We start from the raw sequence: 23,541 nt of genomic DNA, 5'->3' as shown, positions 1-23,541 counted from the left end.
CAAAAGGAGGCACCTGTACAGCAAGAGCAAGAGCAAGGGAGCAGACGGTTTCAGGAGCAGACGAAAACACCTCAGTCTCCCCTTTTCTTCGCCCCCCCAGCAAGGCACCAACAGCCCCACACGCCCTCCCGCGCCCCTCACGACCCAGCCACGCCCATCTGACCTGACCTGACGTGCGTGCAAGGCCAGGTAAGGGTCAGTGAAGGTCAATGGGATAGGTCACATAGCGGTCAGGATTTTTTTTTATTATTTTTTTGTGTGTGTTTTGTGTGTTTTTTAGGGGTATGTTTTGTTTTTCAGTGTAAGTATATGATTAAGGGTGTTTTTTTATTATTTTTTTTAGTATATTGAATTAGAAGTTTGTGTACGTGTGTGTGTGTGTGTGTGTGTGTGTGTGTGTGTGTGTGTGTGTGTTTAAGGTATATATTCCATTATCAAATCCAGAAGAATATGATTAAATCTATTTTTTATGATTTTTTGTATATATTGAAAGAGTAAGAGTGATGCAGCAAAAAATAGCTATATTATGTAACCCCAAAGTGTCAATGATTAAGGAATGGATGTGGTCTAGCTATTCTGTGCAGTATTTTCTTTATTTTATTTTTAAGTATATGGAAACTGCAGATGTGAGCTAACAACAAAAAGGTATATAGTATGTAACTCCAAAGTGTGAATGATTAGGGTGTGGTCTATTTTTTTCTATATATATCTGTCCAGTATTCTTTATTATTATTTTTTTAGTATATGGAAACTGCAAATATGTGATGTAGTAAAAAATAGCTCAATATAATTTAAATATATAACCCCAAAGTATGAAGGGGTGGAGAGGAGAGGAGATGGAAGAGGAAAGCAGAGAGAGAGGGGAAGGAAAGGGAGAGGGAAGGAGAGGAGAGGATGAAATGGAAATGGTGTCTATATAGTTTCTCTCCCAATATATTTTTTTTGTGCAGGATCCTTTCTCATTAATAAAATACTCTAAAACAATACAAACAAACCTCAAATACTAACAAAAAAAAGCTAAATATTATATAACTCCAAAATGAAATGGAAATGGTGTCTATATAGTTTCTCTCCCAATATATTTTTTTGCCCAGGATCCTTTCTCATCAATAAAATGCTCTGAAACAATACAAACAAACCTCAAATACTAATAAAAAAGCTAACTATTATGTAACTCCAAAGTGTAAATGCAAATGTTGTTTAGTTTCTCTAAATATATTTTTGTGCAGTATCCTCTCATCAATAAAATACTCTGAAACAATATAAGCAAACCTCAAATACTAACAAAAAAAAACTAAATATTAAGTAATTCCAAAGTGTAAATGACGAGGTAATTATGCCCCTCTATTTCTCTATATATTTTCTACTAAATTCTCCCTCACCTACTAATATATAACACACACTAGAACATAATCAAAACTGCATATACTACCCTTTTTTAACATTTTAGAGGTTTGGCAGAGTCCCCCATGAAAAAGGTAAAGTTAGGGGTATGCGATATAGCTGTACATGGCCTCAGTGCTCATCTCTGTCACCTTATCCCAGTCTAACATCCAGGTTATCAAAGTTACCCCTGTTTGCATTCATATTTTCTCTGTCTGCTTCCGTTGCTTCATATTCTACTTTTACTACAACTTCTTTCCTTCCTATTCTTCCTTTCATCTCTTATTGCCCATTCATTCCCTTCCCTCCTATCTTCCTGTCACTCCGTTTCTTCATTTCTGTTCATATTTTCCCTTGTCCTGGTAGCAGCGACGGGCCAAATTTGTGGCTTTACCGTGTACCAGCGACAGGCCAAATTTGTGGCTTTACCGTGTACCAGCGACAGGCCAAATAGATGATGCATAAGCTGATCACAAATGCTTTGATATATATTATGAAATGGTTTGTGTGAGTGATGATTTTTTTCTCATTTTTCTCGCTTAGAGGAGCCTTTAAGAAACATGACCCCTGCAGCTACTGGGTTAATGTACTTTTTTCCTTCCTCTTTCTCCCTTCCTCTTTTATTACTCATTTCCTTTCCTTCCTCATTCCCCTCCTGTTCTGTCTGTCTTATCTTTCATTTCTATTCATATTTTACCTATTCCTTTATTTACTTCCTTATTCCACCATTACTGTGACCCCTTTCCTTCCTATTTCTCCCTTCCTCCTCTTTTATTTCCCATTCCTTCATTTCCCTTCTATCTTCCTGTTATGTGTTTCTTAATTTTTATTCGTAATTCCCAAGTCTCCTTATCCATTTTTTTATTCTACTTACCCTTCAACTTTTCCTTCCTATTTCTTCCTTCCTCTCTTTGACTGCCCATCTTCCTTCCTTCCTATCTTCCTGTTATGTGTTTATTAATTTATATTCATATTTCCCTTTCTTACCCTTCAACTTCTTCCCATTCTTCCTTCCTCTCTTTTATATTGCCAATAACTTCTCTTCATATTATCTTCCTGTTTTATCTGTTTCTTTATCTCCATTCCTTTTTTCCTATCATTACATCCTTATTTCATTACACTGCAATTCTTTTTCCTTCCTATTTCTTCCTTCTTCTCTTTTATATAGCCAATAACTTCTCTTCATATTGTCTTCCTGTTCTATCTGTTTCTTCATCTCCATTCCTTTTTTCCTATCATTACATCATTATTTCATTATACTGCAATTCCTTTTCCTTCCTATTTCTTCCTTTTTTTTTACCCATTCCCTTCCTATCTTCCTATTATATTCCTTGCCATGTCACCCTATTTCTTTATCTTCACATATACATCACAATTAACTCTCCATCTCTCTTCTCTTTCTTTCATTTACCATCAGTAACAAAACTTTTTCCATACAAGATTTCTCAAGCTACAACTCTTCCACTCTATGCCTCTCCCCCATTTAGCACATTTTTACCCTCATATACATTTCTATGAGTCACATATCTATACTATTTCCTACATTCATTTCCTTCTCTTCATCCTCCCTTCATATTTTTACCCTTGCATGTGTTTCTATAAGTTACAGATCATATTTCCCCCACGCAATCCCTTCCATTCCTCTATTTTTTATCTTCTCACATGTTTTGATAAGTTACAATCATATTTCCATCTTTTTATCCTCCCTTCCCCTCCCCTATTTACCTTCTCATGTGTTTCTATAAGTCACAGATCATATTTCCTACATTCATATCCTTCTCTCCATTCTATATTACATTTCCTTTCCTCTAAGTATGATGTGGAAGGGTAAGACAAGGTTGGCATGAGTCTGCGTTCCATATTTTAATCCTCTCTTAGGGCCTATTCACACACCCCTCTTATATAACTGTATAGTGTGTCTCTCTCTCTCTCTCTCTCTCTCTCTCTCTCTCTCTCTCTCTCTCTCTCTCTCTCTCTCTCTCTCTCTCTCTCTCTCTCTCTCTCTCTCTCTCTCTCTCTCTCTCTCTCTCTCTCCCCATTCTGCTTAATCATAAGAACGTAAGATCATAAGGAGTTTGCAAGAGGCCTAATAACTTACAAAGGGCAGCTCCAGCAAACCTAACCCCACCTAACCTCACTATCCATTAACTTATCTAACCTTTTCTTGAACGTATCGATCATATTGGCACTCACAACATGACTTCTTCTTTCGGCTGCTCCCATCAGGGGTCGCCACAGCGGATCATTCTTCTCCACTGTGCTCTACATGATCACCAAAAGCTATTCCACTCATCCACTAATAAGTTAACTTTTTTTTTATTTTTTTTTTTACAGCAAGGGAGGCATTTCAGGGGCAAAAAACAAAACAAAAGACAAATAAAAACCCACTAGATGCTGTGTCAATAAAAGTAAAAGAACGAAAATCCAAAAGAGAGACCAATTTTATAAGTCGTCTTGATACTTTCCTCTTGCTTAGGTCCTTGTTGAATCTGAATTTATCCAACTTAAACCCATTGCTACACATCTTACCCGGCTCGCTTACCAATCCATGCTTAGGCCCTCACTGAATCTGAATTTATATAACTTAAACCCAGTGCTACATGTCCTACCATGCTCCCCAACTACAGGTAACTCTCGATTTACGCGAGTATTGTGTCCTTGAAGAGGTCGCGTAAATCAAAAACAATGTAAATCAAACAAGAGGTAGCTTTCTATCGAAAAATAAATATTCACTTCATTCAGTGGAGAGAGAGAGAGAATATCCATATCACCGAGATATCCACTCAGGCACTCAGTCTCAGCCTCACTCGTGTGAGGAAGAAATGAGGGACACCATGAGCGACTGGCTAGTATTGGTACCGGTACCGAGCAGTCTGGTACCGGTACATTACAGTATAGCTGGGACTGTTAGCACCGGTACTGGTACTGGTACCTGCCCATCCCTATTGTTGAGTAGCGTGGCAGCGTGGGGACTGTATTGTTGTTCAAGTGGTGCGCGGAAAGAACTGAGCTCAGCTGTGTGGCCGCGGCGCCGTGTGAGTCCAGTTGCATGAGACATCTGGTGGCCAGTCCATAAAATATCATGTATAAGAGAAAAAAACGTGTAAATTAAACATTTATTTGGATTTTGGACCCCGCGTTATTTAAAAAACACGTAAACCAAACTCGCGTAAATCGAGAGTTACCTGTACCACAAACTTACTGACGTCACTTATTAAAGCCCTTCATCCACATACAAACTTCATTCATCACCGCACTCCCTTCGCCTTTGTAGAAAATGCATATCTTACACATTTAAGCCCGTCATTATACAGAAAGCTTCTCGACACATGATTCAAATATGTCATCCTCCACAGCGGGGATTCTGACATGCTCAGTCTATTAAGGGACCAGAACTGTAGGTCATAGTTGAAACGAGGCCTGAGTAGCACCAAATATAACCTGGGGATGATGTCAACACTTCTATTGCACGGCGCTACGTGAAAAGATACAAAATATCCTGTTTACTCAATGCCTGGCTTGGATGACTTGGCTGCTTGAATTAGGGCAAAGACCCCTAAATCCCCTACTTTTCATTTACTCCTGCTCAGGGGAATACTGTTTAAAGAATAACTATGACTTTTCCCTCATTTTTCTCCCATTTCCTATGTCCTTTCTTGTACTGGTGGCTTGAATCAGAGTTCACTAAGACTCCTAAATCCCTCTTTCTCATCTAGTCCTGCTTAGGGGAATATTGTTTAAAGAAAAACTATGTGACCTTTCCTTCCTTTTTCTCCCATTTCCTACGTCCTTTCATGTACTGGTGTCTTGAATCAGGGCTCACTAAGACTCCTAAATCCCTCCCTCACATATCTAGTCCTGTTTAGGGGTATATTGTATAAAGAAAGAAGGAAAGAAAGAAAGAACTATGCACTTTTTCCTTCCTTTTTCTCCTACTTCCTACGTCCTTTCTTGTACTGGTGTCTTGAATCAGGGCTCACTAAGACTCCTAAATCCCTCCCTCACATATCTAGTCCTGTTTAGGGGAATATTGTATAAAGAATAACTATGTGTCTTTTCCTTCCTTTTTCTCTTATTTCCTACTTCCTTTCTTGAATCAGGGCTCACTAAGACTCCTAAATCCCTCTTTCTCATCTAGTCATGCTTAGAGGAATATTGTTTAAAGGATAACTATGTGTCTTTTCCTTCCTTTTTCTCCCATTTCCTTCTTCCTCTCTTGAATCAGGGCTCACTAAGACTCCTAAATCCCTCCCTCACATATCTAGTCCTGTTTAGGGGAATATTGTATAAAGAATAACTATGTGTCTTTTCCTTCCTTTTTCTCCCATTTCCTTCTTCCTCTCTTGAATCAGGGCTCACTAAGACTCCTAAATCCCTCTTTCTCATCTAGTCCTGCTTAGGGGAATATTGTTTAAAGAATAACTATGTGTCTTTTCCTTCCTTTTTCTCCCATATCCTTCTTCCTCTCTTGAATCAGGGCTCACTAAGACTCCTAAATCCCTCTTTCTCATCTAGTCCTGCTTAGGGGAATATTGTATAAAGAATAACTATGTGTCTTTTCCTTCCTTTTTCTCCCATATCCTTCTTCCTTTCTTGAATCAGGGCTCACTAAGACTCCTAAATCCCTCTTTCTCATCTAGTCCTGTTTAGGGGAATACTGTATAAAGAAAAACTGTGTCTTTTCCTTCCTTTTTCTCCCATTTCCTTCTTCCTTTCTTGAATCAGGGCTCACTAAGACTCCTAAATCCCTCTTTCTCATCTAGTCCTGCTTAGGGGAATATTGTTTAAAGAATAACTATGTGTCTTTTCCTTCCTTTTTCTCCCATTTCCTTCTTCCTTTCTTGAATCAGAGCTCACTAAGACTCCTAAATCCCTCTTTCTCATCTAGTCCTGTTTAGGGGAATATTGTATAAAGAATAACTATGTGTCTTTTCCTTCCTTTTTCTCCCATTTCCTTCTTCCTTTCTTGAATTAGGGCTCACTAAGACTCCTAAATCCCTCTTTCTCATCTAGTCCTGCTTAGGGGAATATTGTATAAAGAATAACTATGTGTCTTTTCCTTCCTTTTTCTCCCATTTCCTTCTTCCTTTCTTGAATTAGGGCTCACTAAGACTCCTAAATCCCTCTTTCTCATCTAGTCCTGCTTAGGGGAATATTGTATAAAGAATAACTATGTGTCTTTTCCTTCCTTTTTCTCCCATATCCTTCTTCCTCTCTTGAATCAGGGCTCACTAAGACTCCTAAATCCCTCTTTCTCATCTAGTCCTGCTTAGGGGAATATTGTTTAAAGAAAAACTATGTGTCTTTTCCTTCTTTTTTCTCCCATTTCCTTCTTCCTTTCTTGAATCAGGGCTCACTAAGACTCCTAAATCCCTCTTTCTCATCTAGTCCTGTTTAGGGGAATACTGTATAAAGAAAAACTGTGTCTTTTCCTTCCTTTTTCTCCCATTTCCTTTTTCCTTTCTTGAATCAGGGCTCACTTAGACTCCTAAATCCATCTTTCTCATCTAGTCCTGCTTAGGGGAATATTGTTTAAAGAATAACTATGTGTCTTTTCCTTCCAACTGTTTCCTTTCTCCTTATTTCCTTTCTTCCTACACTCAGAATGCTACACTTCTTGACACCAACCTCCACACTACCCTTATCGGTCCTTTCCTTCATTCTACTAATTTTCTTTCCTTCCACTTCTAGTTTGAGCATTCCAGGAAGAATCTACATACTAAGTTCTTCCTTCCTCCAATATTTTCCTTTATGTAATGGTCTACCTCTACTCTACCCAACTCTAATCTGCTACAATATCACCTCTAATCTCCCCCACTGCTCTACCCAAATCTATCCTTTCCCTCATTCTTTCTTTAACTTTCTTTCCTTTCATTCTTAATTTGAACATCCCTCAAAAAATCTCTTACTTTTTTTTATATTTTCGAACTTTTTTTCTTCTATTTCTAGTTTGTGCTGTCCAGGAAAAATATATCTTACTTCTTTATATATTTTTTCTAACTTTCTTTCCTTCCATTTCTAGTTTGAACATGACACAAAAAATCTCTCTCTCTCTCTCTCTCTCTCTCTCTCTCTCTCTCTCTCTCTCTCTCTCTCTCTCTCTCTCTCTCTCTCTCTCTCTCTCTCTATCTCTCTCTTCTTTATATATTTTCTAACTTTCTTTTCTTTCATTTCTAGTTTGTACAGTCCAGGAAATCTCTCTCTCTCTTCCTTCTTTATATATTTTCTAACTTTCTTTTCTTCCATTTCTAACTTGAATATCCCACAAAAAATCTCACTCTTCCTTTTTATATTTTCTAACTTTCTTTTCTTTCATTTCTAGTTTGAACAGTCCAGGAAATCTCTCTCTCTCTTCCTTCTTTATATATTTACTAACTTTCTTTCCTTACATTTCTAGTTTGTACACTCTAGGAAAAATCTACTCCATTCTTCCTTCTTATACTTTCTTTATGTAACAGCAGACAAGATGTTAATTATCTGTGCTTATCTTTCAGGGGATGAGTGACTCAGCAGGAACAGACCACCAGCAGCAGGACAACACAGAGGAGGAGGCGATGAGGGGTGCACGGAAGAGTGTGCTGATGCGCTTCACCTTCGTTAGGCAGTGAGTGTGTGTTATTCACCCCCACAGTCTGATCCCATGCTGGACTCGTGATCGCCAGCCAGTACACTACCAGAAATAGCTCTATTTTTTGGCTCAGAGGAGTGATCCATGGATACTGCTGGGACCTCACACTGCCCCCCATCCTCCTTGCTTAACCCGTCCGCTGCGATTGGCATGGAAAGTTTCGTTTAGTCGACGCAACATCTGTGGTCATGTGCTGGAGAGAGACAGAAGGGGGAAGGAATTATAGAAGGGAACAGATCCCTGGAGACGGGACACAACCCCCGATTAATACCTGGTACCCATTCACTGCCGGGTGGACAGGGGTGTAGGGTATCGGAAAAGCCGCCCAAATTTTTCCACTCCGCCCGGGAATCGAACCCGGGCGCGAATGGCATGGATTTGTCTTTCACTGGTAGCCTGGTAACATATAGTCCCAGGTCTTTCTCTGCCTCTGTGGTGGATAGTGGAGTGTTTCCCATGTGGTATTGGTATGCTGGATATCCCCTCCCAAGGTGCATGACTTTACAATTTTCTTCATTAAATTGTAGCAGCAACTTTTTGTTCCATTCCTGTGGCTTGGTGAGTGAGGTCTTCTTGTAGGAAATCCAGTCAAGGGGTTAAATTTTCTTCATTAAATTGTAGCAGCCACTTTTTGTTCCATTCCTGTGGCTTGGTGAGGTCTTTTTGTCAAGGGGTTAATCATATGTGTAAATCATTTTCCTTTCCTTTTCAGCGGCGAGACGCTGGCCAACAAGAACCGGTGCATACAGGGCCATGCAGACATACCGCTGTGTGAGAACGGGGAGCAGCAGGCCACCAGGGTAGGTCTATCTTTCCCTATGTAACCGGTATCAGTCAGGACATGTAGCCTCTGTGGTGCGGTGATTAACATGCCTAGCTATGAATACATGGGCCTCACCTAGCTGTTCATCCTCCCTTTCAGGCTGGTCAATAAATGGATAGCTGGGGAAACCTGGGGAAGGTAAACTGTGGTAACCTGGATGTCACGCTGGCCCTGTGTCCCGGGGTAATGGGTTAAATGGGCTCAAGGGACAGTGCAACAGAGATGAGCACTGAGGCCATGTGCAGCTTAGCATATACCCCAAACTTTATATTACCTGACTACATAAATAATAATAATAATAACAACTAACGAAATACATCAATACTACGTTATAAAAAGTGACTTACCTGACCTTCAACCATGAACGTGTTTGTATGTGCGTCCATGTGCGTGCAGGCTGGGGAGCGACTGAGGGATGTGCGCTTCACCCGTGTGTACGCCAGCGACCTGTGCCGGGCCGCCCACACCTGTCAGCTGATCGTGGCCCAGAACACCCGCCATCCACCACCCATCATCATCGACAAACGGCTCAGGGAGAGGGTGAGTGAGTGCGGGTGTGTGTGTGGGGGTGGGGGGGGGGGGGGGGTCTGGGGGGGAGGAGGAGAGATAAACATTAGGGCATTTCCTTCTCATTTATTTCACTTTTCCTTTTTATTTCTTTTTTTCCTTTCCTTCCTATTTCTGTATTTCTCCTCCTCTCCTTCCTGTCATTTCTTTGTGTGTGTTTTCATTCATTTCTTTTTTTTTCATTGATTTCTCTCCCATAACCAATTTTTTTCATTTATTTCATCTTTCCTTATTATTTCTTTTTCCTTTATTTCCTTCTCCTTTCCTTTTTATTTCTTTTTCCTTTATTTCCTTCTCCTTTCCTACCCATCCTTTCCTTGTGTGTGTTTTCCTCTATTCCTTTTTTTCATTGATTTCTCTCCCATAACCAATTATTTTCATTTATTTCACCTTTCCTTATTATTTCTTTTTCCTTTTTTCCTTATCCTTTCCTACCCATCCTTTCCTTGTGTGTGTTTTCCTCTATTCCTTTTTTCCATTGATTTCTCTCCCATAACCAATTCTTTTCATTTACTTCATCTTTCCTTATTATTTCTTTTTCCTTTTTTTCCTTATCCTTTCCTGCCAATCCTTTCCTTGTGTGTGTTTTCCTCTATTCCTTTTTTCCATTGATTTCTCTCCCATAACCAATTCTTTTCATTTGTTTCACCTTTCCTTATTATTTCTTTTTCCTTTTTTTCCTTATCCCTTCCTGCCAATCCTTTCCTTGTGTGTGTTTTCCTCTATTCCTTTTTTTCATTGATTTCTCTCCCATAACCAATTCTTTTCATTTACTTCATCTTTCATTATTATTTCTTTTTCCTTTTTTTCCTTATCCTTTCCTACCCATCCTTTCCTTGTGTGTGTTTTCCTCTATTCCTTTTTTTCATTGATTTCTCTCCCATAACCAATTCTTTTCATTTACTTCATCTTTCCTTATTATTTCTTTTTCCTTTTTTTCCTTATCCTTTCCTGTCAATCCTTTCCTTGTGTGTGTTTTCCTCTATTCCTTTTTTTCCCCTGATTTCTCGCCCTTTTCTTCCCTTTCCTCCTATTCTATTTCCTTTCCTCTCCCATAACCAATTCTCATGATTTCACCTCCTTCCTATTATTTCCCTATTCTACCCCATTACTCCTCTTTCCTTGTCTTCCATTCCCCATTTTTTTATAGTTCCTCCTTAATCTTATTCTCTCCTGCTTATCATAATTTCTCTCCTTCCTTTATATTTATCTTCCTATCCTTTCCTTTATTCCTGTTTGCTTATCTTCCCTTTTTTGTATTTCCTCCTTAATCTCATTCTCTCCCTCTCCTGCTTATCATAATTTCTCTTCCTTTATATTTATCTTCCTGTCCTTTCCTTTATTCCTATTTACTTCCCTTCCCTTTTTCTCCTTTTCATAAGAATGCAAGGAGTCTGCAAAAAGAAGAGGAAGAGGAGGAGGAGAAGGAGGAGGAGAAGTAAAGGGCGGAGAAAGAAAAAGGAGGAGTGGGTGGAGAAAGACAAGGAAGAGGAGGAGGAGGAGAAAAGGGAGAAAAAATAAGAGGAGGAGGGTAAGGAGGGAGATATTTCCCTTCCCTTCCCTTTCCTCTCTCTTTATCTTCCATCTTTTCCTCCTTTCTATCTCCCAACCCTTTCCTCTTATTTTCTCCCGCACTTTCCTCATTTTTTATCTCTTCGCTTTCCGGTCGCCCCAATTTTGTTTTTCTTTACGTTTTCCTCATATTTATCTCCCTTCCATTTTGTCGCTCTTTACCTCCCTCTCTTCCTCTCCCTTTTTATTTACCTCTATTTCTCCCTTCCTTTCCTTTTCCTCTTTTTCATACTCTTTCCCTTTCGGAGGAGGAGGAGGCAGTGGAAAAGTTCAGGGCGTGGAAGAGGGCAATGGAGAGAAGAGGGCTGAGGGTGAACCTGGAAAAGACAAAGGTCGTGATATCTGGACAGGAGCCGATGATAAGAATGGAGAGTGGGAGATATCCGTGCGGTTGCTATGGAAGAGGGGTGAGAGAGAATTCGGTGTGGTGTGCAGGATGTGACGTGTTGATGGTGTAAGGGATGTGCGTAGAGGGTGTCGACTTCAGTTGTCCGACGTGTTGGAGGAGGACGGATAGAGGTGGATGTGAAGCAAGTGTGGATGGGTGAAGCCCCGATATAGAGGCAGTGGACAGCTTCTGCTACCTTGGGGATGCCATACGGTGTGAAGGAAGAGCAGATGCTGCAGTGAGAGGGAGGACAGCTTGTGCTTGGAAGAGCTGGAGGGAACTGGCAAGCTTATTAGTGAACCAGAATATCCCACTTGGCAGCAGAGCACAGGTGTACAGAGCGTGTGTGAGATCGGTGCTCCTGTATGGGGCAGACTTGGGGTATGACAAAACAGCTGGAATCACTATTGATGCGGTGTGATGTGAGAATGCTTAGATATTTGATGGCAGTCAGATGGCAAGATGGAATTTCAAATGAAGAAGTGGTGAGGAGGAGTGGCCTGGAGGGCCTGGAGGGGTTACTGAGTAAGACCAGATTAAGGTGGTTTGGACATGTGAGGAGGAGAGGAGAACACATCCTGAGACGAACACTGAACCTTGAGGCAGAGGGCAGAAGACCACCAGGAAGGCCAAGGAAGACGTGGAGAAGGGTGGTGGAGGAAGATATGAGGAGGCTGAACATCACGGAAGAAATGGCTATGGACCGGCAACAGTGGAGGAGGCTCATAGCCCGTCCAACCCCACCACAGGGAATAAATGGACGTTAAATGATGATGATGATGATGATTCCCTTTCCTTCTCTTTCTCCCTTTTTGCCTCCCTTCCCTGTATTCTGTTTTTCTCCCTTCCTTTCCTTTCTTTTCCTCCTTTTCACTTCCCTTCCCTTCCTTTTCCCCTTCATTTCCCTTCCCTTCCCTTCCCTCCTATTCACTTCCCTTCCCTTCCCTTTCCTACCTTTTCCCCTTCATTTCCCTTCCCTTCCCTTTCCTCCTATTCTCTTCCCTTCCTTCCCTTCCCTTTCCTTTCCTCCTATTCCCTTCCCTTTCCTTTCCTTCCTTTCCCTCCCCTTCCCTTTCACTTCCTTTCCCTCTTCTCTTCCCTCCCCTTTCCACATTTTATCTAATTTTCCTTCCCTTCTTTGTATCTCCTTTCCCTTTCCTCTTATTTTACCTCTCTTCCCTTTCCTCCTCCTTCTTACCTACCTTTCCCTTTCTTCCTTTTTATCTCCCTTCACTTTTCCTCCCTTTCTTTACTCCTATTTTCATCTCCTTCCCTTCCCTGTTATTTATCCTTCTTCCCTTTCCTTCTGTCTATCTCCTTTCCGTACAGTTTAGTTTCTTTCCCTTCCCTCCCCTTCCCTTCACTTTAATATATACCATCCCTTTCTCCTTTCTATCTTCCTTCCTCTCTCCCATATTCATCTCCTCTCCCTTCTCTTCCCTTTCTTCCTAATCCCTTCCCTCCTATTCAACTACTTTCCCATCCCTCCGCAGAATTTTGGCAGCGTCGAGGGCATGTCTTTTGATGAGGTGCTGAAGATGGCTGAGGCAATCGGCTCGTCCTGGCCCCACTACAACCCACCCGGCGCTGAGACTGTGGGGGACCTGCAGGCTAGACTTGTGGCTTTCTTCAAGGTGAGGGGGGGAATACTGGGGATGGAGGAGGTGGGAAAGGGTGAGGTGGATGGGGGGGGGGGGGGGGGGTGAGGAATGAGCAGCAAAAGGAGGGAGAGGAAAAAAGTTGAGAGAGGGGAAAGAGAGTAGAAGGACGAGGAGGAGAAGGAAAGGGTAGAGAAGAGGAGGATAAGGGTGATAAGGAAAGTGGAGAAAGAAGAGAAGGAGGAGGAAAGAGCAGCAGAAAAAGGAGGGAAAGGAGAAAAGTGGAGAGAGGGGAAAGAGAAGTAGAAGGAGGAGGAGGAGGGAAGGGTGGAGAAGAGGAGGAGGAGGAGGAGGGTGAGAAGGAAAGTGGAGAAAGAAGAGGAGAAGGAAAGAGCAGCAGAAGAAGGAGGGAGAGGAGAAAAGTGGAGAGAGGGGAAAGAGAAGTAGAAGGAGGAGGAGGAGAAGGAAAGGGTAGAGAAGAGGAGGATAAGGGTGATAAGGAAAGTGAAGAAAGAAGAGGAAGAGGAGGAGGAGAAGCAGAAGGTGGAGAAAGAAAAAGGAGGAGGAGAAGATGGAGAATGAAAGAGGAGGAGGAGTGGGTGGAGAAAGAAAAAGGAGGAGGAGAAAAGGAAGGAAAAATAATAGGAAGTGGAGGAGGAGGGTAAGGAGAATAAAGGGGCTATTACACTGGGCAAATTTTCCGTGGACCTTCAGTCAAACCACGATTTCCGCTGGTGTGGTTCTCATTTCCGTGGTTTTCTGACGTGTCCACGGCCTTCTATAGCCAAGGTAGATTTCACCGGAGGACGACGGTATTCATAATCAGCATCATCAGCAATAACAAGAAACATATGAAGAAGAGGAAGAAGCTACACCCTATACTGTCCCTATACATTCACTCAGTGTTGTTGCCTAGACGGGCCTCCAAGGTCACTTTAATTGAGAAAATACGGGACATGCCTTCCTCGTCTTCTTGACATAGTTTTTGCAACAGCTGCGTCACTTCACTGCCCTCCTCTCTTGCAAGCCATTGCCGCCTCCACATTCTTTTTTTTTTCCGTCGCTTTTATAAATTGAGTGCCACCTTGAGTGAAAGCGGGGGTGCAATCAGCTAGGGATGTCAAGCGTCAGCCATACTTGTTGTGAAAATGTGTCGGTCAAGCCCACCGTTGCCAGATTATCGTACTCAGAGCATAGTATTTACCGATTTTTGACGCCTAACTATTGCCAAGAAACATCTTAACTTTACTACATCGTCTTGTCATGCTGTTTGACGTGCTAGGAAATGTTGTTGAGGATGCTTACTAATTTTTCTTTCCCATACACACACACGCACACACGCACACACACACACATACGCATACGCACTCACACATACACTATTCCAGGAGGTGTGTCAGTCCATCTATGACAAGACGAACTACAAAATGAGCAAGAGCAAGGCATCGAAAGACTCCCAGAAGGTGAGAGAGAGAGAGAGAGAGAGAGAGAGAGAGAGAGAGAGAGAGAGAGGATTTTTTTACACCCTCAAATCCATCACAAAATAAAGTTAATAAAAAAGAAAACATTAGAGAGAGAGAGAGAGTGAGAGACGAGATATTCTATTATACACTCAGATCTATTCCTTTAAAATATAGATAAAAATGCCTATAAAACAAAATAACCAGTAAAAAAAAAAAAAAAAAAAAAGGAGGAGGAGAGAAATAGAGAGAGATTTTCAAGTCTGCCAGATCAGCCATTTCAAAACAATCCATATAAAAAAACAAAAGATCAATAAAACAAAGCCCTAAAATAGTTAAGTCACCCCTCCTTCCTCCAAAACAAATAGTCAAGTCACTCTTTCTTCCTCCAAAACAAATAGTCAAGTCACCCCTCCTTCCTCCAAAACAAATAGTCAAGTCACCCCTCCTTCCTCCAAAACAAATAGTTAAGTCACCCCTCCTTCCTCCAAAACAAATAGTTAAGTCACCCCTCCTTCCTCCAAAACAAATAGTCAAGTCACCCCTCCTTCCTCCAAAACAAATAGTCAAGTCACCCCTCCTTCCTCCAAAACAAATAGTCAAGTCACCCCTCCTTCCTCCAAAACAAATAGTTAAGTCACCCCTCCTTCCTCCAAAACAAATAGTCAAGTCACCCTTCCAAAACAAATAGTTAAGTCACCCCTCCTTCCTCCAAAACAAATAGTCAAGTCACCCTTCCAAAACAAATAGTTAAGTCACCCCTCCTTCCTCCAAAACAAATAGTTAAGTCACCCCTCCTTCCTCCAAAACAAATAGTTAAGTCACCCCTCCTTCCTCCAAAACAAATAGTTAAGTCACCCCTCCTTCCTCCAAAACAAATAGTTAAGTCACCCCTCCTTCCTCCAAAACAAATAGTTAAGTCACCCCTCCTTCCTCCAAAACAAATAGTCAAGTCACCCTTCCAAAACAAATAGTTAAGTCACCCCTCCTTCCTCCACAACAAATAGGAAAGTCACCCTCCTTCCTCCAAAACAAATAGTTAAGTCACCCTCCTTCCTACAAAACAAATAGTGAATTCTACCCTCCTTCCTCCAAAACAAATAGTTAAGTCACCCCTTCTTCCACCAAAACAAATAGTTAAGTCACCCTTCCAAAACAAATAGTTAAGTCACCCCTCCTTCCTCCAAAACAAATAGTCAAGTCACCCTTCCAAAACAAATAGTTAAGTCACCCCTCCTTCCTCCAAAACAAATAGTCAAGTCACCTCCTTCCTCCAAAACAAATAGTCAAGTCATCCCTCCTTCCTCCAAAACAAATAGTCAAGTCACCCCTCCTTCCTCCAAAACAAATAGTCAAGTCACCCTTCCAAAACAAATAGTCAAGTCACCCCTCCTTCCTCCAAAACAAATAGTCAAGTCACCCTTCCAAAACAAATAGTTAAGTCACCCCTCCTTCCTCCAAAACAAATAGTCAAGTCACCCCTCCTTCCTCCAAAACAAATAGTCAAGTCACCCCTCCTTCCTCCAAAACAAATAGTCAAGTCACCCCTCCTTCCTCCAAAACAAATAGTTAAGTCACCCCTCCTTCCTCCAAAACAAATAGTCAAGTCACCCCTCCTTCCTCCAAAACAAATAGTCAAGTCACCCCTCCTTCCTCCAAAACAAATAGTCAAGTCACCCCTCCCTCCCCATTCCCCCCAACAGGCAGCGCAAGAACTAACCCCCAACGGAACACAGAACCAGGAGAACGAGGAGAAGGAGGCGGAGGTGGAGGAGGAGAACTTACGGAACGAAGCCAAGGAGAGGGAGGAGGAGGAGCGGAGACGGCAGGAAACGGAGGCGAGGAGAGCAGTCGAGGGCGAAGGGGAAACCAACACAACAAAGGACGAAGACGACAATGGCAAAGATGAGGAGGGGGATGACGAGGGTGAGCATGTGCTGGTGGTGAGTCACGGGGCGGCCCTTCGTCAGCTCTACACCCATCTACATCGCACACTGGCCTGCCCCCTCCCCCCCAATGCAGGCCCCGACGACCCCGTGACGCGCCTCTCCCCAAACACTGCCGTTTCTCAATACACTGTGAGGTAAGGAGGGAAGGGAAGGGAAAGGAGTGAGGGAGGGGAAAGAGATGGGTTTAAGGGAGATGAAAAATTGTATAAAAAGAGAGAAAAAGGGAATAGGGAATAAAAGAATGAAGAAAGTGTGTGTGTGTGTGTGTGTTTGTGTGTGTGCAAGAGAGAGAGAGAGAGAGAGAGAGAGAGAGAGAGAGAGAGAGAGAGAGAGAGTATACACATCCAATAGATATAAAAATATACATAAATGAATCAAAATATACACACACACACACACACACACATCCAATTAAAGAAAAGTATACATAACAAAATTCAAACACACACACACACACAAAAAAAAAAGGCATACATATGAACCCAAATGCACACACACACACACACACACACACACACACACACACACACACACACTCATGTACGCGCTTTCTTTCCAGGTACTCACCGAAGTCGTACATAATGCAGTGCCTGTGTATACACGACAACCGCCACAATGAGGGCATGTAGGCAGCTGTGTGTGTGTGTGTTTGAAAAGCGCGCAGACACCAAGCAAGGAACCTGAAGAAGAAAACACACTTGGATGATGCTTTTGTAGATGTGTGTGTGTGTGTGTAAGAGAGAGAGAGAGAGATCCTGTCACAGTTATGTTTATTAGGTAATTTTTTCCCTCTATTTTCTTTTCTTTTCCGTTTGTCACTTCCTTATTTTATGTATCGTCTTTGAGTGTGAGAGAGAGAGAGAGAGAGAGAGAGAGAGAGAGAGAGAGAGAGAGAGAGAGAGAGAGAGAGAGAGAGAGAGAGATCCTGTCTCAGTTTTGTTTATTAGGTAATTTTTTCCATCTATTTTCTTTTCTTTTCTGTTTGTCTCTTCCTAATTTTATGTATCGTCTTTGAGAGAGAGAGAGAGAGAGAGAGAGAGACCATAAACATCCACTATTAAATCCTATTACACACTTAAGTTCCTTGTTATGTGTTCAGTATTATTATCTTTCTTTAATCATCCCTCTCTTTGTTATCTTTCCTTAAATACTTGTAAGTGCAATAACGCCGCAGCTTAACTTGTCACCAGAGCTTCTAGTCCTTATTTTTTATGCTCCGTTCAATTGTTATGTTTATACTTTTGATTGTTGAGTATCTATATTTTTATTTGAACTCCAGAAAAAAAACCTGTCACATTATTCTAAAGTTCTGATTCATATTTTTTATCCTGCACTAACTCAAAATATTCCAAGTTGATTTGAGAGAAAAAAAAATATCATTCATTTCGCCCAAAATATCAAATCGTCTTTTTTTCTCCGTTTTGAAAAGGAAGAAAAAAATATTGTTTGTTTCATAAAAAAAAAAAAAATCAAATTGTCTTTTTTCTTCGTTTTGAAAAGGTAATATTTATTTGTTAAACTCAAAATATTCTCTGTTGATTTGTTGAAGTATTTATATATTTTTAATTCTAACACTAGAAAAAATTACTTATATCCTCAAATTATTCTCACATTCTGATTGATAAGACTTATTTCTGTTTAACTCTAAAATATTCTTAGTTCATTTCCACATCATTCAAAATATTCTGTTAACCCGGTAGCAGCAACGGGACAAATTTGTGGGTTTACCGTGTACCAGCGACGGGCCAAATTTGTGCCATGATGTAAACCCCCCGAAAAATGATACATAATCTGATCACAAATGCATTGATATATATTATGAAATGGTTTGTGTGAGTGATGATTTTTTCTCATTTTTCTCGCTTAGAGGGACCATTAAGAAACATGATCCCCGCTGCTACCGGGTTAAGCTATTGAAGTATTTATATTTTTAATGCCACCACTAGAAAAATTACTTATATTCTCAAATTATTCTCAAAGTTCTGATTCATAATACTGATTTCCATTAATATTTTTAGTTGATTTGCTAACCTACCTATATTTTTTTTCATCCAAACTCTAGAAAAATTAATTATATCCTCAAATTATTCTCAAGTTCTAATTCATTGTACTTACTTTTCCACTAATTCAAGGTATTCTCAGATGATTTGTAACATTGCTTTCTGTTAAACTCTAAATATTCTAAGTTAATTTGTTGAAGTATCTATATTTTTATCATAAGTTTAGAAAAATTCCTTATATTCCCAGTTGATTCCTAATACTGATTTCTACATTAATCAGAATATTATCATTTGATTTCTACATTACTCAAAATATTCTCAGTCGATTCATAATATACAGATTTCTGCCAAACAAAATATTCCCGGTTCATTTCTGTTTCACTTAAAATGTTCAGTTAATTTCTACATTACTCAAAATATTCTGTCAATTCTTCACTGATTTCTGCATCATTCGAAATTTTCTCTGTTGATTTCTACCTTACTAAAAATATTCTTAGCCAATTCTTATTTGATTTCTGCATTACTCAAAATATTCTAAATCAATTCTTCACTAATTTCTACATCATTCAAAATTTTCTCAGTTGATTTCTACTACTGAAAATATTCTTAGCCAATTCTTATCTGATTTCTGCATTACGTACTCAAAAAAATTTCCATAGATTCTTAATATACACTGATCTATGGACTCATTAAGAAATTTGTATAGCCTGTTCAAATTACCTTGGTGAATATGCCCTGCCCATCCCAGTCCAGCATCCACCAATCACATGCTGCCTGAGTTGAAAGGGGGCGTGGCTTGCTTGTGGGTTAGCCAATGATATGTAAGGAATGGCAGAAGGGGGAGGGGCTATATGGCAAGGTATTTTGAACAGGGATTTACTCATCATTTATATTTATCCTATTTACTCCTACCTCTTGATGATGATTGTTGGTTCCTCTGAAAGTTGATCTGTATTGTTGATAAGTTCACTGATCCTTTTATGAGTCAGTTGATTTTGATAAGTAATGATTTTTGGTGTTTATTCATACTGATCTGAATGTCCTCTGTAAGTTGATCTGTTTTGTTGATAAGTTCACTGATCCTTTTAGTAGTTAGTTGATTTTGATAAGTAATGATTTTTGGTGTTTGTTCATACTGATCTGAATGTGACTGATTGTTCCTGAAATACTGACTGACTGAAGGAGTGAATGGAGATGTTGCTGATACACGATGGCTTGACTGACTTACTGATGCACTTACTGAACTTCATGACTGACTGACTGACTGACCCACTAACTAAACTTCTTGACTGACTGACTGACTGATGTACTTACTAAACTTCTTGACTGACTGACTGATGTACTTACTAAACTTCCTGCCTGACTGACTGGTGTACTTACTAAACTTCCTGACTGACTGACTGATGTACTTACTAAACTTCTTGACTGACTGACTGACTGATGTACTTACTAAACTTCCTGACTGACTGACTGATGTACTTACTAAACTTCCTGACTGACTGACTGATGTACTTACTAAACTTCTTGACTGACTGACTGATGTACTTACTAAACTTCTTGACTGACTGACTGATGTACTTACTAAACTTCCTGACTGACTGACTGACTGATGTACTTACTAAACTTCTTGACTGACTGACTGATGTACTTACTAAACTTCTTGACTGACTGACTGATGTACTTACTAAACTTCTTGACTGACTGACTGATGTACTTACTAAACTTCTTGACTGACTGACTGATGTACTTACTAAACTTCTTGACTGACTGACTGATGTACTTACTAAACTTCCTGACTGACTGACTGACTGATGTACTTACTAAACTTCTTGACTGACTGACTGATGTACTTACTAAACTTCTTGACTGACTGACTGATGTACTTACTAAACTTCATGACTGACTGACTGATGTACTTACTAAACTTCCTGACTGACTGACTGATGTACTTACTAAACTTCTTGACTGACTGACTGATGTACTTACTAAACTTCTTGACTGACTGACTGATGTACTTACTAAACTTCCTGACTGACTGACTGATGTACTTACTAAACTTCTTGACTGACTGACTGATGTACTTACTAAACTTCTTGACTGACTGACTGATGTACTTACTAAACTTCATGACTGACTGACTGATGTACTTACTAAACTTCTTGACTGACTGACTGATGTACTTACTAAACTTCCTGACTGACTGACTGATGTACTTACTAAACTTCTTGACTGACTGACTGACTGATGTACTTACTAAACTTCATGACTGACTGACTGATGTACTTACTAAACTTCTTGACTGACTGACTGATGTACTTACTAAACTTCTTGACTGACTGACTGATGTACTTACTAAACTTCATGACTGACTGACTGATGTACTTACTAAACTTCTTGACTGACTGACTGATGTACTTACTAAACTTCTTGACTGACTGACTGACTGATGTACTTACTAAACTTCTTGACTGACTGACTGACTGATGTACTTACTAAACTTCATGACTGACTGACTGATGTACTTACTAAACTTCTTGACTGACTGACTGATGTACTTACTAAACTTCTTGACTGACTGACTGATGTACTTACTAAACTTCTTGACTGACTGACTGATGTACTTACTAAACTTCTTGACTGACTGACTGATGTACTTACTAAACTTCCTGACTGACTGACTGACTGATGTACTTACTAAACTTCCTGACTGACTGACTGATGTACTTACTAAACTTCCTGACTGATGTACTTACTAAACTTCCTGACTGACTGACTGACCCACTAACTGAACTTTGACTGACTTAGGTACTTACTAAACTTCTTGACTGACTGATGTACTTACTGAACTTCATGACTGACTGACTGACCCACTAACTAAACTTCTTGACTGACTGATGTACTAACTGAACTTCTTGACTGACTGACTGATGCACTTACTAAACTTCTTGACTGACTGATGCACTAACTGACCTTCCTGACTGACTGATGTACCAACTAAACTTCCTGACTGACTTATGTATACTTACTGAACTTCTTGACTGACTGACTGATCCACTAACTAAACTTGACAGACTGACTGATGATGTACTTACCAAACTTCTCGACTGACTAACTGAACTGCACTAACTCAAACTGCTTCTTGAAATGGCAGAAACTGAAATGTCTTAGTGAGGAAGAGCTTGGAATACAGCAATTGGGTAGCTTAGCAGAACACTGACAGACTGGCAAATTGATTGACTGACTGGCCGATTGATTAAGTGAGCAGACTGACTGAACCTTGTGTGTGTATCCCTGGCCTATCCCATCACCCTACTCCATCCCCCTGAGCAAGCCCCCTTCACTTCAATCTCTTCAGGGCACACTAGACCACTGCCTTCACAAGCACTAGCAGCAGAAACATTGTAAAAGAAGTGTTAGTTATAGAAGTAGCATAGTCTCGGCAAATATATAACAACACAGATATGATACATTATTATTTTTTTTTTTTTACAACAGACAGCTCAAGGGCACTAAAAAGGAAACAATAATAAAAAAAGACCACTACTCGCTGCTCCTATAAATAATCCAAAGAGGGGTCAATTTCAGGAGGAGAGATGACCTGATACTCTTCCCAGCATTCTACTTTTACTTTTTTTTCTTCTTCAAGCAACCATCTTTACTATATTTGTTCCCCTTTTTAACCCGGTAGCAGCGACGGGACAAATTTGTGGCTTTACCATGTAGCAGCGACGGGCCAAATTTGTGGCTTTACCGTGTAGCAGCAACGGGCCAAATTTGTGGCTTTACTGTGTAGCAGCGACGGGCCAAATTTGTGCCATGATTTTAACCCCCCAAAATAGATGATACATAAACTGATCACAAATGCTTTGATATATATTATGAAATGGTTTGTGTGAGGGGTGATTTTTTTCTCATTTTTCTCGCTAAGAGGGACCATTAAGAATCATGATCCCCACAGCTACCGGGTTAAGCATTAAAAAAATAAATCTACCTTTTTTTCTTACGTTACACTCTTGAAAAAATACACCCTTCGGAAAGTCACAGTCCATACGAGTCAACAATTAGCGCTATTACACCTCAGGGATTGTTTTCTTATGTAAGTCTTGACGCGAGAAAGAAGGAAAACGAATAAAATGAGGTGATGTGAGTGTAATGTTAATGAGTTGGTCCTTGTGTGAGAAAGAAGGAAAACGAATAAAATGAGGTGATGTGAGTGTAATGTTAATGAGTTGGTCCTTGTGTGAGAAAAATGGACAAAGGACAGAATGAGGTGATCTTGCAAGTGAATGTAATGTTCGTGAGTCAGTCTTGATGTGAGAAAGAAGGAAAACGAATAAAATGAGGTGATGTGAGTGACTGTAATGTTAATGAGTTGGTCCTGGTGTGAGAAAAATGGACAAAGGACAGAATGAGGTGATCTTGCAAGTGAATGTAATGTTCATGAGCTAGTCTTGATGTGAGAAAGTCAACCAGATAGAGTGAGGTGATTGTGTGAGAGTGTAGAGAAGTGAGCTAATTCTTGAGCATGAGAAAGAAGGAAACCAAATAAAATGAGGTGATCGTGTGAGTGAGTGTAGAAAAGCGAGTTAGTTGACGTGAGAAAGAGGGAAACAGAACAAAATTAGGTGATCTTGCAAATGAATGTAATGTTAGTTATGATACAGTCAATGTGAGAAAAAAGGAGATCAGATAAAATGAGGTCATCTTTTAAGTGAATACAACATTGGCGAGTTAGTCTTGGATGCCAAAAAGGAAACAGGACAAAATCAGGTTATCTCGCGAATAAATGTAATGTTAGTTAGTCAATGAAAGAGGGAAACCAGATAAAATGAGGTCATCTTTTGCGTGAGTGTAACATTGGCGAGTCATTCTTGGACATGAAAAAGAAAGAAACAGGACAAAATCAGGTTATCTTGCGAATAAATGTAATGTTAGTTAGTCAATGAGAGAAAGAGGGAAACCAGATAAAATGAGGTCATCTTTTGAGTGAGTGTAACATTGGCGAGTCATTCTTGGACATGAAAAAGAAAGAAACAACAAAATTACGTGATCTTGCGAATAAATGTAATGTTAGTTAGTAAGTGTGAAAAAGAAGAAAACCGGATAAAATGAGGTCATCTTGTGAGTGAGTAACATTGGCGAGTTAGTCTTGGATGCAAAAAAGAAGGAAACA

At 40.1% G+C, this 23,541-nt stretch overlaps 1 protein-coding gene and 2 long non-coding RNA genes across 6 annotated transcripts in view; 2 read left to right on the top strand and 1 right to left on the bottom strand.

The window, feature by feature from the left end:
- LOC127009912 (fructose-2,6-bisphosphatase TIGAR-like) lies at positions 1-17,285 on the top strand. Of its 2 annotated transcripts, none has more exons than XM_050883441.1 (8): positions 1-173; positions 7,878-7,987; positions 8,724-8,811; positions 9,231-9,374; positions 12,855-12,995; positions 14,348-14,422; positions 16,123-16,502; positions 16,928-17,285. In XM_050883441.1, exons 2-8 carry the CDS (start codon positions 7,881-7,883, stop codon positions 16,995-16,997), a joined length of 1,005 nt encoding a protein of 334 aa, XP_050739398.1. In that variant the 5' UTR covers positions 1-173; positions 7,878-7,880; the 3' UTR covers positions 16,998-17,285. The 2 variants fall into 2 exon arrangements, with proteins under 2 accessions (XP_050739398.1, XP_050739397.1); XM_050883440.1 differs by having other exon boundaries at positions 5-189.
- On the bottom strand, positions 17,217-21,486 carry LOC127009916 (uncharacterized). The gene is made up of 2 exons (XR_007762535.1): positions 21,339-21,486; positions 17,217-19,921 (listed from the first exon to the last, which is right to left on the bottom strand). It is a non-coding gene; the product is annotated as an uncharacterized LOC127009916 (long non-coding RNA).
- LOC127009915 (uncharacterized) overlaps positions 20,254-23,541 on the top strand; it is an 11,939-nt gene continuing 8,651 nt past the window's right edge. Inside the window, exons 1-4 of one of the 3 annotated variants that reach the window (XR_007762534.1) lie at positions 20,254-20,919; positions 21,174-22,506; positions 22,573-23,067; positions 23,202-23,414. This is a non-coding gene — a long non-coding RNA (uncharacterized LOC127009915). Of the gene's footprint in view, positions 20,986-21,173; positions 22,507-22,572; positions 23,068-23,201; positions 23,415-23,541 lie in introns of all 3 variants that reach the window. The other 2 variants (XR_007762533.1, XR_007762532.1) reach the window with 2 other exon arrangements.

This window comes from Eriocheir sinensis, chromosome 42 (genome assembly GCF_024679095.1).
Source record: "Eriocheir sinensis breed Jianghai 21 chromosome 42, ASM2467909v1, whole genome shotgun sequence".
NCBI lineage: Eukaryota > Metazoa > Arthropoda > Malacostraca > Decapoda > Varunidae > Eriocheir > Eriocheir sinensis.
This window is presented reverse-complemented; position numbering and strand designations above follow the sequence as displayed.

What these genes read in the sequence shown, in the direction of transcription:
- LOC127009912 (XM_050883441.1), top strand. Translation starts at nt 7,881, where the DNA reads ATGAGTGACTCAGCAGGAACAGACCACCAGCAGCAGGACAACACAGAG. An exon ending in CGCTTCACCTTCGTTAGGCA is followed by an intron (nt 7,988 to 8,723) that starts GTGAGTGTGTGT and finishes TTTCCTTTTCAG; the next exon opens with CGGCGAGACGCTGGCCAACA. An exon ending in ACAAACGGCTCAGGGAGAGG is followed by an intron (nt 9,375 to 12,854) that starts GTGAGTGAGTGC and finishes ATCCCTCCGCAG; the next exon opens with AATTTTGGCAGCGTCGAGGG.